The 19,271-nt window shown below is 35.7% G+C and overlaps 1 protein-coding gene across 1 annotated transcript in view; it reads left to right on the top strand.

Annotated features, from left to right (window-relative positions):
• Positions 1-19,271, top strand: part of LOC106060449 (UPF0415 protein C7orf25 homolog) — a 132,476-nt gene that overhangs the window by 2,385 nt on the left and 110,820 nt on the right. Inside the window, exon 2 of the mRNA XM_056023689.1 lies at positions 611-806. Coding sequence (XP_055879664.1) covers positions 660-806 — 147 coding nt within the window. The 5' untranslated portion in view covers positions 611-659. The remainder of the gene's footprint in view (positions 1-610; positions 807-19,271) is intronic.

The raw sequence follows: 19,271 nt of genomic DNA, 5'->3' as shown, positions 1-19,271 counted from the left end.
TAACTAGATCTAAATCAGATTCAGATTGATAATTTGAATTGAAATCATTGAATCTAGGTCTATAAAAATCTAGATAATCTAGAGATCTAGAATCCTTAGGCCTTAGATTTATTATACTTATAGATGTAGATCGGTTTTGGAACTGTTTAACTTGACTTGTGAGTCACTTGTGCCATTTTCAGATGTTCCTATAGAAAAGAAGATTATTAAATCCTAATCTAAACCTCCTGGAAGGATAGCAGAGGTTGGGGTTCAAACCCATTATGACCATTATGATACAGTCAAGGGCCCATACCACTCTACTATAGTGGGCCTGTTTTAGCTAAGATGCAATATATTTTTATGACCATCAAAGCTAACCCTACTTAGATTAGTAAAATATTTTTTTTCAATATAATAAGGGCTTTTAATTATTTCATTTAGTATTTGAATTATTATAATTATTAATAATTTTAATTACTTTAATACATTGTAATGTATTCCTATGATTTATTTTTCTTAGCCAACATTGGTTTTATCCTATAACTAGTCATTTCTTAATGAAATATATAAAAAATAACTTGTGGATTTTGATACTGCTTTCAATTTTCTATTTTAATTGAATTTCAAGAATTCTGTTGGAGTCTGTTGACTAGTTCATCACTCATTAAAAATCTGTGATGGAAATGGCAGAGCCCTGGCCACAGCTGGGAGACTACATAACATATGCTGAAACTCTTCGGAACAGAACTCATCAACTTCTGAAAGTGCAGGGGGTGGATAAACTGGAGAGAAAAATAAAATCAGAGTTAAAGTTTTTGATTTCAGTAAGTACCTCTAAAAATGTCATTATTATCCTGGAGGAATTTTGTTTTAAAATTATATAATACACATTGTTTAGTATTGAAAGAATGCCAACTAAATGTACATTCAAAAGTCATATATCTATCTTTATTAAATTTCATGCACTTCTATAATTTATTGTTATAATTATATTAGTAGTAGTAGTAGAAAAGTTAACGAATATTTTAAAAAATCCTAAAAAATAAAAAATAGTGGTGCTTCTTAAGGGAAACAAATAGATAATTTGAATTATTAACAATTTTTTACGAATTGTTTCCCTTGATTTTTAAAACATCAAAAAGTCGAAAGTTACTGAAAAAAAATAAGCATATAAGAAAAAAAGAATATATTTTAACTAAAACAAAACACCTAATAGGTTTTCAATTAGACACGTATACTATTTAATGAAGAATTTAATGTATTTGTGTGTGTATGGGTGTGTGTGTGGGGAGCTCTTATGATTAAAAAAAAATTTAATACTTGTATTACCATGGATTCACATGTACGAAGATAGTCAGCATAATCATAATCAATCACTCCATTTTTTTTCTGTCGTTCTGATTGTGTGACTCATATTTCTTTGGCACCTTATTCCAACTCTATCACTTCTCTCAATGTAACTTGCTCCAGTAGAAACTTCTATAAATCAAATAAGAACATAAAACTAAAATGTTATTTAACCTTGGTTAGGCCAATAATAGAATATGCATCCTCTGTTTGGGACCCCTCAACTCAAGAAAACATTAAGAACAGACACAAAATAGAGCAGTGCGATTCATAACAAACGAATATTCACATTTGACTAGAGTAACACCTTTAGTAAAATCACTAAATTTAGAAAGTCTTCAGGACAGAAGACTCAAAAGTAAAGTAGCAATAATACATAAAACACTGAACCATAATCTTCAAATACAAAAACAAAATTTAATAAAATACTCTGAAAGACACAAAGATAAAGGCACATTCCTCGTCCCATATGCTAGGACAAATTTGTACAAATACTCCTTCTTCCCTAGTGCTATTAGAGCATGGAATGGGTTGCCTGAGCTAGCCAGGAAAACCAGTGACTTGGCAGAATTTAAGTCATTGGTTAATATGCATGACTAAATGCATGACGCGTAGGACGTAATCATCTTCTTTTTTGAAGTAACGTCTGTATTATATAAGATATATAAGATAAGAAACTAAATGTGATCACGTGGCTGTAAGCTTATAATGTCTAGAGTTTGGAAACAAATAAACCGACTACCTAGAGATGACTTTTTACATTTCTGAATTTTCTTTGTTTAAGGAACGTATACATACATAGATTTCTTAAATTTATTGATCATCGTATTTGTACATTTTGCAAGCTCATATGTCCAGTCCTGGTCAATCATCAAATAGTCTGCCACACTTGTTGGGATTCGATACTTTTCTTTTTAACCGCCACGAAACAAACTGATTCAGATAAACGGCCGTATTTCATTGTTTCTGCTTGTGAGGTTTAGGCAACTGATCAAACTGCCTCACTATCACAATGTCATTACTTGCTCAACATTTGACCATTTGATGACTTTTCATCTACTTTTACCGGCCAGTGTCAGGGGGTACTTAAACTATGTACTGACAGACAAAGTCATCCAAGTGTTTATTCAGTTAGTGACTCATCTTGGTGGCTGGTGATCGGGCCCTTTTCTATTCCAAAATAATTTCTCTATCCCCAAGTAATTTCCCAGGGTGCAAGTTCAGCTTATTAAGTGGGGCAACTCTGGCGATGTTTGCTAATATCTGATAGAGTCACGTGGGACTATTGTTGTGGTGTTCACGATTCCGATTCTGAATTCGATTTCATGACATGGGTCGTAAGGCTATTACAGTTCTTGTAGTTTTGTTTCGTAGGTGTCCTATAATTGGCATGCCCTGTTCAAACTATGGCAGGGATAAACTAAAATACATTTGTACTTCTTTACTTCCTGTCCAATTCTTTGTAAATGTACACAATGTTCTGTTTTAGAACATGTGTTATATGTACAGAATGTTCTATGTGTACATTTTGTTGTTGTTGTTTTTGTACACAATGTTGTGTTTGTCTATAGTTTTCTAAAGGGCATGTCTAATGACAATGTACTAAAAAAATTTTAACCAGGGGCGGACTGGCTCTATGGGCATTTGGGCAAATGCCCGGTGGGCCGGTACTCAAATGGGCCTAAAGGGCCTCATGAATGCCACTATGGCACGCATTAAATTGTTTAAGGTTTTATAATATTCATATTAAAAACATCTTTTACAGACTATAGTGTAATACTAATTTAATCTAACACATTTTCAAAAATAATCTAATAGACTACATCCGTAGACAGTGCTATTAGTAGGCTTCATCCTTTTAGGGCCTATAAACATATCTATTAAAAAGCAACATATGGCCTATATTTCTTATAAAGATATAGAGCGTGAATACAGTTATCGATACATTATAAAAATAACATTATGATTTTGAAAACAGATAGGCCTATATTTGGAGGCCCATCGTATGATATACAATTTATGGACTACTGTATAGAAATGCCTGGGCCGATTTTGACGGTATGTTTCAATAAGATTCGTAATCGCTAAAACATCTTGTAAGAATTGCACGTGAACAAATGAACTTAGTCATCCATGTTTTGACTGGGGTGGGGGGGGGGGCGAGAGTATTTATTATTATGCTTCTAGCGTTGAAGTGAAACTGTACGACCGAGGAATACTTCACGCCAGCTAAAAGAATAAAATCTTCAATAATGCGTTTAGAAGTACAATCCTAAGTGTTCAGTCAAACATCTTTTTTCTGTATAATCATCTATCTTTGAGGCTAGTCATTGGTAAAGCAGACCTATTAACTAACCACTGCGTTATCCAGAAAAAACCATCAATAGATAGTTTCATTATGAGAATTACTTAATACTATAAAAATGAGATGTGCTTGATTTTATTTTATTTTATTTTTTTGGCTAGAGAAATAGAGAGGAATTACGGACACTAATGGGACGCCAATATAAATAAATAGTGTAAAATCGTTTAAAAAAAAGAAAAAGAAAAAGCTCCAATTTAGTCTTCTGCTGGAGACGTCGCAGAGAGATGTGGCAGACGGTTCGTGGCTATGTGTAATTCCCCGTACTTTGCGAGACTTTCACGCTGTGTTGCGTTCTATATTGGCGTTCCTCTTTCATTGTATCCCGAGTATCAGGAGATGTGTCCTTCAAGGTCCGTTAATGGGCAAACCCAGTTTATTCTTTGTTGAAGTTGAAGGATTAATTCGCTTCGCTGCTAGGTAGGCTCCAAGTGCCCAATCCCATCGTTCCTTGTGTCAACTATATCCATCTCAGTTTCCCTTGAGTTTTGATTCAATGCATTGTAAAAATAATAAGGCTTGTCTTCGAGTCTGGAGAACAAGACGGAGTGCAGTGAATCACGTGGCTACGGAGTCCTAGGCTGTGACTTAACATATTTTGTGACACATCCAGCACAGACATCACCGCTGTAAAAGAAATAGTTTTTAACTACACAAGCACATACCTCTGTGACCCCAAAATAATGTATTTATTGTTTATCCCATGACTCACTTCGAAATCCCCTGGGCTCCAGTTGAAGATTGATAAACAATTAGGAAACAATATTTCATGGGAATGTCACGAGGTCACGTGTTTTCTACTAAACTCTTGTTGTCTACTTATTACCAGTGATTACGAATGGGAGACCCGTCTCTTTGGAAGCCCCAGAGTTAATTATCAAATGACTGACTTGATCATTAAGTCATGCCCTCTTTGACATTTGTGTGGCACTAGGTTTAGTGTCAGTGCTATGACAATGGAGCATCGACTGAATGAAGGGTCTCTGGTGGAGAGAGTCTCTGGCTTCCCCAGTTACTTTAGTCGATAAATGTGTCATAGTAACATTTGTGTGCTAGTATGTGCTACAGCACGTTATATAAAAAAAAAATATTAATTAAGAAATCCATCATCTAATTTAAAAATCTTTTTAGTGTTCTACCCTATTTTTTGCTCTCTTCCTGTTCTTCATTACTCATACTTTCTATCTTTATTTCTCTTTTTCTTTCTTTCTCTTTTTCTTTCTTTCTCATTTTCTTTCTTTCTCTTTTTCTTTCTTTCTCTTTTTCTTTCTTTCTCTTTTTTTCTTTCTTTCTTTCTCTTTCTTTTTAAGTATTTACGCATCACCTGTCCATCGTTTGCTCAGTTTGGAAATAAAACATATTTCGAGTTTTAAAAAAGATTGCAATTAAGAACATAATTCTATTATTTTAAGACGTTTTTTTTTCTTCCAATCAAGTGTCAGTCACGATAATGTTGAATCTGGATTTCTTATTGTTAAATTTGTGCCAGTCGGAGGTCCGGACAAAACTTTCTGGTACCACCATGCTAGTTCGCCATCGTTCTCAGTTTTTTGTTCTCCCATTCACCAGTCCTGATTTATTGTATGAAGGAACACATCACCTACATCTATAGGTTCCGGTTTTTTTTTTTTCATCAGTCATGATTTCTTTGTTCCGAAGGAACACACCAGCTACATTTATAGGCTCTTTTTTTTTTCTCTTTTTTTTTATATTGAAACTGAAAACACTTTAAAAAAAAAGGAAATCAAAAACGAAAAAAAAAAGTCCAAACAAAAAGGAAACATCAAATCTCTTGTGTGTGTGTTTGTTTACTTAATTAAGAACTTTTTGTTGTTGTGTTAATGGGTTTCGACTTCCCTCCACCAATGCTAATCGATACTTCATTAATAGGTAAATAACATTTCTGTAACGTCCTTTGATCTTTTTTTTTCTTTGTGTAGGAACACCATTCATTGTATAAAGTCAGAGTGCGTTTTAATAAATGTCTAAGTTTGTATAAGTTAGTGTGGAATACATTAATAATGTTTAAAAAATATGAGTAGTTTATGTTGTGATACATTGTGTTCATTGTCTACACTTATATAGCTGATGTCTATTACTGTTATAAGTCTTTCGACAAAACACAATCTAAGAGTGGGGAAAGATAAAGAGGAAAACCAATAATGAATGCTTTATGTCCTCTCGCTCAGTTCGGTACGTCCGTCCCAAAATGTTATTTACTGTGAATTGTCTGTGAATCTAAGTATTTGTCACTAAATGTCTGTCTAACGAAATGTCTATTAAACAAAATGTCTGTCTAACGAAATGTCTATTAAACAAAATGTCTGTCTAACGAAATGTGTATCAAAAAAAATGTCTGTCTAACGAAATGTCTATCAAACAAAATGTCTAACGAAATGTTTATCAATCAAAATGTCTGTCTAACGAAATGTCTATCAAACAAAATGTCTGTCTAACGAAATGTTTATCAAACAAAATGTCTGTCTAACGAAATGTTTATCAAACAAAATGTCTGTCTAACGAAATGTCTATCAAACAAAATGTCTGTCTAACGAAATGTTTATCAAACAAAATGTCTGTCTAACGAAATGTCTATCAAACAAAATGTCTGTCTAACGAAATTTTTATCAAACAAAATGTCTGTCTAACGAAATGTCTATCAAACAAAATGTCATTCACGACAGTCTCAAGTCAGGACGTGCTCTTAACTCAAACTGGATCTCCAAGAGAACTGAGTTGCAGATGTTCAACACCCAAGACAGCCCTAAGCACCAAAAGTCTCCACACCGCCATAGACATCATGGAGTTATAGCGGGAACAAGATTGAAAGACTGGCTGAAAACAAATGCCATCTAAACAGGCAGCCAAGGTGCGGCCCAATCGTGCAGCAGGAATACCGAACACGCACCGACAAAGTTCATAACCGGAATGCTGTGACTAAAAGACAACGAAACAAGATCTCGTCCACACTGACCGACATTTTGTCCTCGTCCACTCGGGGCACTATTAAAACCTTTCAATAAGTGTGTCCCTCCGTAGTCACCATTCCCGCTCACCTAAACCAACCACGCGCTCTCGACCCCCCCCCCCTCCCCTCTTTCGTGTGCGACACGAACCCGGCTCCGTCCTAGAGTCATCGACTTCAATCATACCATAAATCTAGTTTAGAACATTGCTTAGCCTTCGGACTGACGGACGCCATTGTTAGACACCGTCACGTGACACAAGAGTTCATTCATGAAGCAATCTTTGTCCATCATTAAGAATATTTTTCTTTCTTTCATTCCATTGCTCTGCGCTGACGACGCGTGTTCCAACGTTCAATGTTAGTCTCTGGCTCAAACAACTTATCGATTCTGCATCTCTACTTCCCTTCTTGCCCTGAATCTGGTAGTTTTTTTTCTTTGATTTATTTTATCAAAATTATTATTATTACGGTTATTATTTAAAGCCTTGAGTACCAGAAAATAGATTCGCCGCTTTCAGTGTAGTTGAATGGAACTGAAGAGGCCTATCCTGTCCACACACGAATACATTATGTAGTGTTTATGTGGGAAGTTTTTGGAAACAAATAAAATTTAAATATTTTTTTTTTAACTTGGAAATAACTATTGGATAATTTAGTCGGGATTAGTTCCTGCCGGAGATAACACATTTTAAAAATAGATTCTATTTAAATTTTAGATTTTTTTTTAGCCGCTATAGTAAGAAAAAGCAGCTGCTTTGTGCTGTTCATCCGTCCGCTTGTCTTAGCTTTCAAAATTTATTTATTTTTTTTTACTTTTATCGGAAATATGTTATTAAAAATATAAACCAAATATGTGTTGGTAGGTGCCTTATTAGTAGAGATGGGAATCGAACCCAACTTTTAAAGTTCGGGTTGGGTTTGGTCAGATCTAAGTTCGGGGTTCGGTTCGATGATGAGTATAGTCCGGGTTCGATTCGATTCGGTCTGGTCTAAAGTTCGGTTTCGGGTTCGGTTCGATGTCATGAAATTAGGTAATAGCAAAGCTAGATACATGTAATAAGGTTTAATTCAATTATTAATGACATAAAACAGCGAAGTGAAACCTTATTCGGCCGGTGGGTCATTTTAATTCCCAACACTCATGTCACGGACCACATCACAGAAAAGATTAAAAAAAAAACTTAAATAAAAAAAATAAAGCATTTTTATTAGAAACCCGTGGATATAATTGAAAAAAAAGTTTTCTTTTTAGACCTACGATCTATAGTACGGTTAACGAGGGTGTCATGTGACCATTACATTGACCCATGGGATGTAGGAAGTTTATCCAAAACCAACTTTTGAAGATCTCACTGCATTGATGAGACACCAAGTTGAAACACTGAATCTAGATGCTCGTCTGCGAGGCGATTACGCCACATTGGTTTCACCCTTTCCGCCTGCTAAAGGAAGAGTTGCAATTTCGTATGTCAGCCTGATTCAACTTCTTGCCACAGACGTTCCGTTTGACTTAACAGTTTTTCTAATAACTCATGCTGCCAGTTCGCTATGTCATCCAGCCATACTTCTGGCGGTATCTGTAGTCACTCCCACTAATGTCTCCCATAGGAAAGAAACCTCCTCCTCCATGATGTCTGAAACTTCTTTGAACAAGTCTTTGCCAGTGGTGGTCCCAATGCATGTTCCTCATAGCAGATATCTTTCCTGTGATTTAAAATTTTGCTTTACATACCGCAAGATTTGAGCGTTATCAGATATGTCGGCGTTAATGTAAACATTTCCAGCTTTGCTGCTCTGTCTCTTAGTCTATCTATCTATCTGTCTGTCTGTCGGTCTTACTCATTTTCTTGTCCCTTCTTAGTAAATATTCTCGTTCATTCTCTAATCTCTAGGCGTTTCTTAGCAATTTTTTCTTGGTGGCTCAAACTAAGAATGCCGCAATATTTGTTTATGATTTCATAATGTTGCTATACCAATACAAATATTGGCTTATTTTCGTGCTCTAGGCAAAGACGTGTCCAACTTTTCCTGGTAGTTTCTACATTCAGAGTCTACTTTTCGTTTCTTCGACTCTCCCATTTCATTAAAACAAATATTGAATGTTACAGTGCCAGTCGAGGTGAATTAAAAGAAGATCCAAAATGATCCAGCTGAGTTTTCCAAAATTTAAAAAATAACTCTCCTATTATCTTACTGAAATTAAGTTTGTATTTTTCTTAGTGAAAAATATTGCAAATTTTTGATTCAATTAGGTCAAGGTAAGAACAGTTCGTTCGGTTCGGTTCGTACCGATCAGTTTTAAAGTTCGGGTTTGGTTCAGTCATAGGTGAGGTTCGAGTTCGGTTAGTTCGGTTCGGGTTCGGTTCATTTCCCATCTCTACCTGTTAGTTTAAACATCTACTTATGTAAATTACGTATGCTATTGTAAATGTAATGCGATATGGATTCGAGATAGTGTTAATGATCTGCTATTACAGTACCTATAGTTTTGAACGGGTTGATTTTGTTGAATTCTCATTAATTTCCGTAATAAAAACAATTACTACTATAATTTAGAAACTCGGACCCGTGTGTTGTTGTTGTCGTTTATATTTCAATGTTAGAAGCCCTGTAGTCTGTTGAAATGAGAAACATTTTAAAAAATCAACCTTTTAACAAGCAAGTTGTTTCCCCTGTATAATGATGCTTGAGACTACTGTCCGGTCCTTTACTGTCTGGGCAAGTCCCACTGAAATCAGGGAGATGAACTTTGAATTATACTCTTAGTTTAAATACACATGGACCGGAATACCTCCCCTTGAATTAGTTTGTCCTGCCCCACTGAGGGATACGTGTTTTCTAGTCTAGTCTATCTATCTATCTATCTATCTATCTATCTATCTATCTATCTATCTATCTATCTATCTATCTATCTATCTATCTGTCTGTCTGTCTGTCTGTCTGTCTGTCTATCAATCTGTCTGTCTGTCTGTCGGTCTTATCTGCATACCTACGTATATGTAACTAACTACCGTATCTGAAACCCCCTTAGGTAACGAGACTTACGCCCTTAGAGCACGTGAGATTACCTACTTACTTATCTACCTTCCTATCTATGAACATTGTGTAGGAAATTTAAAAAAAATCTCAAAGGGAAGTGTAAGGGCCCTCCCTAACTCCAGCTCAACAGACTCTACTAGTTTATGGCCTGTGTTTACATTGGCTTGACGTGTTTACAATACGTTGCCATGGCGACGTCACTGTCACGTGCATTTCCAGTTGTTGTTTTGTTTTGTTTTTGTTTTGTTTTGTTTTCTTTGTTTTTTTTGTTTTTTTTTTGCTGCCACGTTGGAGTCTGTTAAAATGATCACATACTTTTTGTGTTGATGATTGTGTGTTGTCAAACTAAGCGGCAAACGCCCATTGCAAATGCATCAAATGTTTTGGCGTCGGGCAGCGAGCTCTCCCTGCCTATTGTGTTCCCCTGTCACCCAATTTGGTAGTCACTGCCATGCAATACTTGGTGAAGGTTATCGATTGAACATCATGAGATATTCATTGGATCTAAAGCTGCACTATTAGTGCGCTCTTTTTTTTTTTTTTTTTTTTTTGGCGGTTTGTGTAAAAACAAAACAACAAAAACAAACAACCCTGCTCTGATTGGGCTGGGAATTATACAGTTGGCTCACGATCGAGTTCGAATCTCGACGCCTGGTCGGGGCTCTGTTAGAGTTAAGGGACTTTTTTTTTAAACAATGCTTTTATTAATTCACTTCTTCCGTCTGTCTGTCTGGGTGGATTCTTTAACACATTTTTCTCTCACTTCCCATTCTCGGATCAAATTGAAATTTTGCATAATTATTAATTACTGATGAAAACAGAAGAATCAATAAAAAAAAATTAATAGTTAATAGTTAATTAGTGGTAATTAATTAATTTAGTTTCATATAGAAAAAGAGGAAGGGGATAAACCTTGCAATGTGGAAATGGCATAGATTAATGTGTGGCTTTCCGTCACTATTTAATGTCACGGATCGATACATCAGTTAGCTACGACCCAATTCTAGAAATGCTCGGGTCAACGTAAAATCCCCTGGTAACCACATGCTTGTTACGTATGAACCAATAGGATAGTGAGATCAAGTCAAAAGTAGCTGATGACAATCTTATAGAAAAGGGAAATATTGGAAAAAGAAGAGTCTTGCTTCTAGAAAAGACGATTAAAAGATTTGTTTAGTCGGGGTCCTTGGAAATTCTTGAATTCCTGAAAGTATTGACTTCTTCATCTTCTAGCCAGCTTTATTGCTGCTGAGCTGTGAGATCTTTTGCAGATTGTGTCAAAGGAAAAATAGTGTGCTGTTTTTGAAAGTATTGACCTAGTAGTACAGTTTTATTGAAGTGATTTCAGTTGAAACTGATATAATTTTGTAATTTCTTCATTGAGTACTGAAAGTAAAAGCTTATTCATTGTAGTGGAACTAAGAGTACATCTTGGAGTCTCTTCAGTGTTTCAATAATTCAATCATCCCCGGCGTGCGGTTGTGACAATGAAAACATATATTAAAAGTAAAACAAGAATTGAAGAATAGTACTAACGACACAATCCTTTAGTAAAATATCGTCATATTCGACACAACTTATCGTCACTTTTGATAGTTTGCTTGTTTTATAGTTCATTTTATTGAGAGCTTATATTATTATGTTGAAGGAAACTAGAAACTATTCTTATTTAAAATAATGATCACACCCCCCTTTTTTTTGTTTCCATTGCGAATGTGCCAAATATTTGTATGTTTCCATATAGAGTTATAGACCAAGAGCAAGTGCCTTCCCGACCTGCCCAATCCCAACAGGCAAAAGAATATTCGATTCCATTTTCTCTTCTTGCTCTGAAGTCAAAATAATCAGGTAAAAGGAAGAAGAAAGTTTAAAATAAACGTGTTAATGAATTAAATAAGACGAACACGAAGGAGTTGTCAGTTAACTCAACCAGATGAATAACAATAACATTCTTTTAAACAAGTATTGTTAAACACACTCAGTTATTCCTCTTATCGTCGTCTTTCAGTGTAGTAAAATAGTGCTAGATTGGAAGGGGGCACTGTTCATTGTGTGTTGCCCCTAGTTCTGATCTCTCTGACACGGATATAGAATTATTGCCTTTTTGTGCTGGAACTCGCCTTGGGCTCAAGTAGCGAGGTGGGAGAAATACCATTAGCTGTTGTTGGGTTTTTTTTTGTACTTTTGGGAACTGACCAATATGACGATGAAACTTGTGTCAGGCAGATATTTAGATTGACAGATAGTCAGTTCCTGGATACATAAATAGAGATTATTTATTTATTTATCAAAAAATATATTTATATAAGTGCCCTCTTTCACACCTTGCGATCTTTGCGGGCAGATGATGTCCATCTCGACATTTTCTATGATGATGTTAACAAGGGTGTCATGTGGCCAGCACAACGTCCAACCGCCTCTATTTCCTCATTGTATGTCTGGTACCCATTAGACATTGTTGGACTCAAGAGCGTTTTAAAAATCTCGAAAATATAGACAGAAAAAGTAGACGTACATGTAATACTAACATATGGACATTAGGAGGGAGAGAGAGATTGTATTTGTGATAGATAAATACGCGGCTTTTGGAATCCAATGATTAAGAAGTATACAAAGTATTGAAAGAAGAAAGAGAGAAAGAAATAACGAAAGAATTTTGGGGATCTCTATTCTATACTTTCTGAATGACATCATTCGAGATCAATCTGACCCTGTCACTCGCAGCATTTGCTCAAGACGATTCTAAGGAGAAGCTAATGCTTTCCTTGCCTCCTCTCGTGGAGAGCTTCTTTCACTTCCGCTGTCAGCTTCGCTCATTGGAAAAGTGGTGCTTGAAACAAAAAATCTAAGCCAAAGTGAAAAGAAAAGAAATCAATTTTAAAAAATATAAATAAAAAATACGAGTTACAAACTTCCCTCAGTTTTTAAATAGTTATCGTTACAATTGGGATTGGATAACTTCAAAATTTTTTTTTTTTTTCAATATTTCTGACGAGGACTAAAATGAATGTATTTGTACATGCACATTAAAATGTGTGTTGGTTTTAGCAAGACTCGTTTTTCAGAATGCTGTGACATCATGTTCCAACACCTTTGAACTGCTTCGCCCTTGAGATCTGTGTGGATTGAAGCTTGTTACTTCTCATCAAACTATATCGAGATGGTCACGTGATTTTGACTTCCTCAAACAGGTTCTGCTATTGAATGAGATGCATGCATGCACTATGTCTACTACTCAAGACAACTGGTCCCATTCACGAGTGCAGAGTAAAATAGTAAGGTTTAATTGGACTACAAGGAGGCCGAGTCCCTAATGTGCGACGTTGAACAATTATTTCATGTTAGTGGCATTGTCTTTCACTTTCGTGACACTGACTTGCACGCTTGTGACACTGGCTTTCACGTTAATGATAATGGCTTTCTCATTAGTGACACTGACTTGCACGCTTGTGACACTGGCTTTCACGTTAATGATAATGGCTTTCTCATTAGTGACACTGACTTGCACGCTTGTGACACTGGCTTTCACGTTAATGATAATGGCTTTCTCATTAGTGACACTGACTTGCACGCTTGTGACACTGGCTTTCACGTTAATGATAATGGCTTTCTCATTAGTGACACTGACTTGCACGCTTGTGACACTGGCTTTCACGTTAATGATAATGGCTTTCTCATTAGTGACACTGACTTGCACGCTTGTGACACTAGCTTTCACGTTAATGATAATGGCTTTCTCATTAGTGACACTGACTTGCACGCTTGTGACACTGGCTTTCACGTTAATGATAATGGCTTTCTCATTAGTGACACTGACTTGCACGCTTGTGACACTGGCTTTCACGTTAATGATAATGGCTTTCTCATTAGTGACACTGACTTGCACGCTTGTGACACTGGCTTTCACGTTAATGATAATGGCTTTCTCATTAGTGACACTGACTTGCACGCTTGTGACACTGGCTTTCACGTTAATGATAATGGCTTTCTCATGAGTGACACTGACTTGCACGCTTGTGACACTGGCTTTCACGTTAATGATAATGGCTTTCTCATGAGTGACACTGACCTTCTCGTTAGTGACACCGACGTTCACGACTTTTACTTTAATAACTTTCTTATTAGTGCCTCTTACGTTTTCACTCATGACTGACTCTCTCGTTAGTGACACTGATTTTCAGGTTAGTGACACTGATTTTCAGGTTAGTGACACTGATTTTCAGGTTAGTGACACTGATTTTCATCTTAGGGACACCGACTTTCACGTTAGTGTCACTTGTCACGTCCCTAGTGACACCTCATTGTTTACAAAATGAGGACATTGTACCTATCTCAAATCAGGTCAGCGTACCCACGCTTAAATGCCAGAAAGACGCCGATTAAAACTTAGCTCAAGACTACAGCAGGGAAACAAAATTAACATAGCTTAAATTACAAACACAGTTCCTAGTGACACCTCATTGTTCACAAAATGAGGACATTGTACCTATCTCAAATCAGGTCAGCGCACTCACGCCTCAATGCCAGAAAGACGCCGATTAAAGCTTAGTTCAAGGCTACAGCAGGGAAACATAATTAACAATCAAAAGGAAAATTAAATGTAAACGGGTCAAGGAGTCAAGGATGGGTATTGAATTGTCACTGTTCTTTATCCTAAAGAAAGATATAAAAGGCGGAGTGTTAGCTTGAGACGAGGGAGAGCTAGAAAGTTAGGCTTAGAAGTCGCTAGTTTTTAAAGTAAATATTTACTCTTGATCATTTTCACTGAATCCTGTATCTGTTTTATATATCTTTATACATACATTTGTTGTTTCAAGTTCAAGTTTTAAATAATTAAAACTGAAGAAAACATATCAGCACTTTGTTACTTCATTGATTATTAAAGTGTTTGAACTTAATCAAGGCACCTCCGAACCCACATATGTCACAAGTTTATAGCATCAAGATCTGCCAGTTAAATAAACGTAATAAACACGTGACATCACTGACTTTCACGTTAGTGTCACTGACTTTCATGTTAGTGTCACCGACTTTCACGTTAGTGTCACCGACTTTCACGTTAGTGTCACCGACTTTCACGTTAGTGTCACTGACTTTCACGTTAATAACACGGACTTTCCACTGAATATATCGCTGACAAAAGCTAAGCCCACTTAACATTCTATTCAGGTGTAGTTGCAATCAGGACTACACATTTTCAGAAATAGTTTTTAAATACTATCCCTTAATACCAAACATATCCTATAAATATCATTATATAAGGATACTTCAATCTTATCTTATTTATTACTTTTTCATATTTCCATTTTTTTTCTCTCCCTAAAAACTATCGTTTTGCGTTTACTTCTTCCTGACTACTTGAAGTGGTTCAAGATAAATGGTTACTTCGGAGTGACCAAACATATTCATGAGTTCCGTTCTATTGTAACTTATTCATTTCAAACTACAATTTCTAATGATAGGCCTAAATTCTGCAATTTCTAATGGTAGGCCTAAATTCTACAATTTCTAATGGTAGGCCTAAATTCTACAATTTCTAATGGTAGGCCTAAATTCTACAATTTCTAATGGTAGGCCTAAATTCTACAATTTCTAATGGTAGGCCTAAATTCTACAATTTCTAATGGTAGGCCTAAATTCTACAATTTCTAATGGTAGGCCTAAATTCTGCAATTTCTAATGGTAGGCCTAAATTCTACAATTTCTAATGGTAGACCTAAATTCTACAATTTCTAATGGTAGGCCTAAATTCTACAATTTCTAATGGTAGGCCTAAATTCTGCAATTTCTAATGGTAGGCCTAAATTCTACAATTTCTAATGGTAGGCCTAAATTCTACTATTTCTAATGGTAGGCCTAAATTCTACAATTTCTAATGGTAGGCCTAAATTCTGCAATTTCTAATGGTAGGCCTAAATTCTACAATTTCTAATGGTAGGCCTAAATTCTACTATTTCTAATTGTCACAACATTCAGATGGTATGATGTCACGATGTGTTGTGATGCCGGGGATTTTACTTGAATTCAATAGTTAACAAAAAACGAAGATCTAGAATCACAATTGACAATTCTTTGATAAAACAAAACTCTGGAACTTTATTAAATACAACGTAAGTACAGTTATGTACAAATTACAAATCAATGAGCATGGAACATATTACAAAGGCTTTTCAAACAGAGCTCTTAGAAACGTGACTAGCTACAAGGACTTAATATTATCGACTGACTTTACCTTCTTACTACCGCCAATTCTCTGGCGCTAACTCTTTTCAAAAATGTCTTTGTTTAAATTCAAATCAACCAATAGATTTCAAACATACTAATTAAGTCCCTTGGGTAAATCCTGACTTGAATGACAAGTGTCTAAATTTGAGGATTAAATCCCGAGACTCATGTCGAGGGCTTATATTACTTTCAAAAGTGAAATGTACAAACAATTCTATAATGTAATCTGTGACATATTACCCCCTCCTCCATTTAGCATTTGTATGGTAATAGAAATGCTCGATGTATTAAAATTATTTAAATATACACAAAATACCATACATGAAATTATAGAAAAATGGTTGAGGTAACATATGACAAAATAAAGTCAACTTGGAGATAATAACAATAATAAAAAAATGTAAATGCAGTGAATAAAATTATTTATGACTTTGAATACCTGTGTCACTATTCAAGTGGTTATGAAAATGAGACAATGCTTGTCATGAACAATATCAAAAGTTGTACAAAGCATAATAATTGGATAAATTAAATCTTGAATTGAATAAATTATGAAGCTTCATGATGGAATTAAAATATGACATTATAACTCATTTGGTTAGTACTAATGTGAAAATGTGTACATGGAAAAATATATTGCATATGAAAAACTGACATAGAAAAAATAATTGTGATAGTACATGACAATCTTCTGAGAAAATAATACTCAATGTGATATAAATCTTAATATGTGTGAAGCAATGAAGAATTTCAATTATAAGTCATGTATCTGTACTATTATAATAGGATATATGCAATAATAATATACCTGAAATAAAATACCTGAAATAAAATGCTCATGATTTAAAAATTAAGATGTCTGATGCATGTCATATGCAAATATGCTGAAACATAATTAAAAAGTATCTTGAATGAGTGACCTTCCTCAGTGGGTTGCTTGGTGCTGAAATAAATACAACATCTGATATAGAACTCCTGTGGAAAAAGTGAGTAAACAAATTAATTGATTAAGTACAACTGAATACTGTTCTTCCTTGACGAGTATGAATGATAATGGATCAAGTGACACTAATTATGGTATAGTACATATATAAAATGTAAGTGTGATGTTCAGAACCCTTCTGAATTGCCGACATGAATGTGCATGTGCGTTTTCTAAACTTGAAGAAAAGGTCTTTCAGTTTATGAAGCTGTTGTCTCCATGTTATAATGATCTCACAGATAATGTCTGATTGAACCGCGTTTGAGTTTGGTGAAAATAAGAACTGTCCGAAACCAAAACTCAATTTTCTGGTTGATGAACTTTGACGCTGTAGAACAATGGTAGCAGAATGCTTTGCATTAGAATGTTCAATAGAGCAATGACTGAACAAGTCTGAGTTCAATCGGTCAATACAGCAATGTTGAAGAAGTTCATTTGTTCCTTTCTGAAGAAAAGTTGCCCCTTGAGTAGAAGGAGGATGAAACTTGGTGTTGTCAATGTTATTGCTCTCTGGGTTGTTTTCAAATTGCAGTACTGGAAATGTTTCAGAAACACTGGTAAAGAAATCTGCATGGTCTGGAAACACTTTAATGTTCTTCACTGTTTGTAGTGCTATGTCATTCAGAGTGATGACCTTGGGAATGTCAATTTGATTTGATGCTGGTAATGAAACATCTATCTCAGGAATGGGTGTTGATGATGTTTCTTCTTCTTCCTCAGGAATAGTTGCTAAGCTTGTAAAATTATCAACTTCTGCTTTGATGTCTTCATTATCTGTTTCATGGTAATGTTCAAACATATGAACATGAAATACTTTGGTTGACTTGTTGACATTGATTTCATAAAGCAGGTTGGAAATCTTTCTGGTGATGGTAAATGGACCTTGCCATTTGTAGAACAGCTTGTTACTCCAATCTGGTAACAGTAAATTGACTTGATCTCCTTGAGCAAAATATCTTGATTTCATGTGTTCATGTAATATTCTTTGACTTTCAATGTTCTTGGTTGTAATGGCTTCTTGAGTTGACTCACATTCTTTCAGATGAGGAATACTTGTATGAGTGGTAGAGTTAAGTTGAAAAGTTTTTCTTTTGTCTGGTATAGCCAAAGTTGATTGAGTATAAGTTTCTTTAGTTTCTGCTTCTGGTTCTTGAGACTTGTCTTGATGTACTTCAGTTTGACCAGTTAGAGTTCTTGTATCATTGCTAGAGACTCTGGGCATGTCGTCTTGTTCTTCAAAGTTCAACAATGGACATTCGGGAATTGGAGGTGGACTTATGACCGGTAGGGATGGGCTTGGTGTAACTGGGGGTGTCCATGTTGAGTGTTCTTGATTGTTGCTGGCTACTGGACTAGTAATTGGTTCTGTTGCATTCTGCATAACTTGAGTAACTGAGGTAGCCATGTGATTATTTGGGCTAACTTGTTCAGGTGCCAAATGTTCTTGTTGTCTGGACATGGATCTTGTCATTACTGCCAAACATTTTTGACCTTGCTCTATGGCATTTGTACATTCAGCAAGTTCTTGAGGAGTGCATTCTTTAACTCCTTCTATGTTTCCAATGATTAGGTCCACTGGTAGATTGGGTGTTACTAATGCTTTGGTTTGACCACTGAAGAATGGTGTAGTAACATAAATGATGGCTTCAGGTAACTTGCTGACAGTTCCGTTGAATGCAGTGACTTGGACGTGGTTGCCTGTGAAACGGTTTGCGTGTACGAAGCGTTCATGTACTAATGTGGACGTGCTTCCGGTGTCACGAAGAACTTCCACCTTCTTGTCTCCTACAAAGCCTGGATAAAATTTGAGACCATTGGACTTTGCAATGACTGTCATAGTTGAGTGCTCATTGTAATAGCTTCTGTTATATGAGCTTCTGTTTGGCATATATTGTGGTCTGGAGTCCTGTGAATGACTTCTGTAGCGAGGTTTGTTGTTATCTGGTTTATTGTTTCCAGGTGCTTTGTTGAGATTGTATTGCTCTCTATTGCTGTATCTTTGAGTTGGTGATGTGGGTCTATCAAAATTTTGATTTTTGGAGACTGCCTGTTTTTTCCAACATTCATGAGTTTGGTGACCCTTTTTATGGCAAAATGAACATTCTGTGGTTCTGCTGCGGCATTGAGACGTGAAATGCCCTAGTTTATGACATTTGTTGCATATGACTTTGTCATCTGACTTATATCTTGCATTTTTGTCTTGAGCAAAGCAGACAAAATTTTCTTCAACAGATGGTTTGACTGACTTGTTTGGATAGGCTGCTTTATATTGTCTGATGATCTTGGTTAATGTCTGTATATCAGTAGGATTTCTCTCTATAATGTAGGATTGAATATCTTCTGAGTGAGCATGGGTGATGTTGTCG

This window comes from Biomphalaria glabrata, chromosome 1 (genome assembly GCF_947242115.1).
Source record: "Biomphalaria glabrata chromosome 1, xgBioGlab47.1, whole genome shotgun sequence".
In the NCBI taxonomy this organism is placed as follows: domain Eukaryota; kingdom Metazoa; phylum Mollusca; class Gastropoda; family Planorbidae; genus Biomphalaria; species Biomphalaria glabrata.
This window is presented reverse-complemented; position numbering and strand designations above follow the sequence as displayed.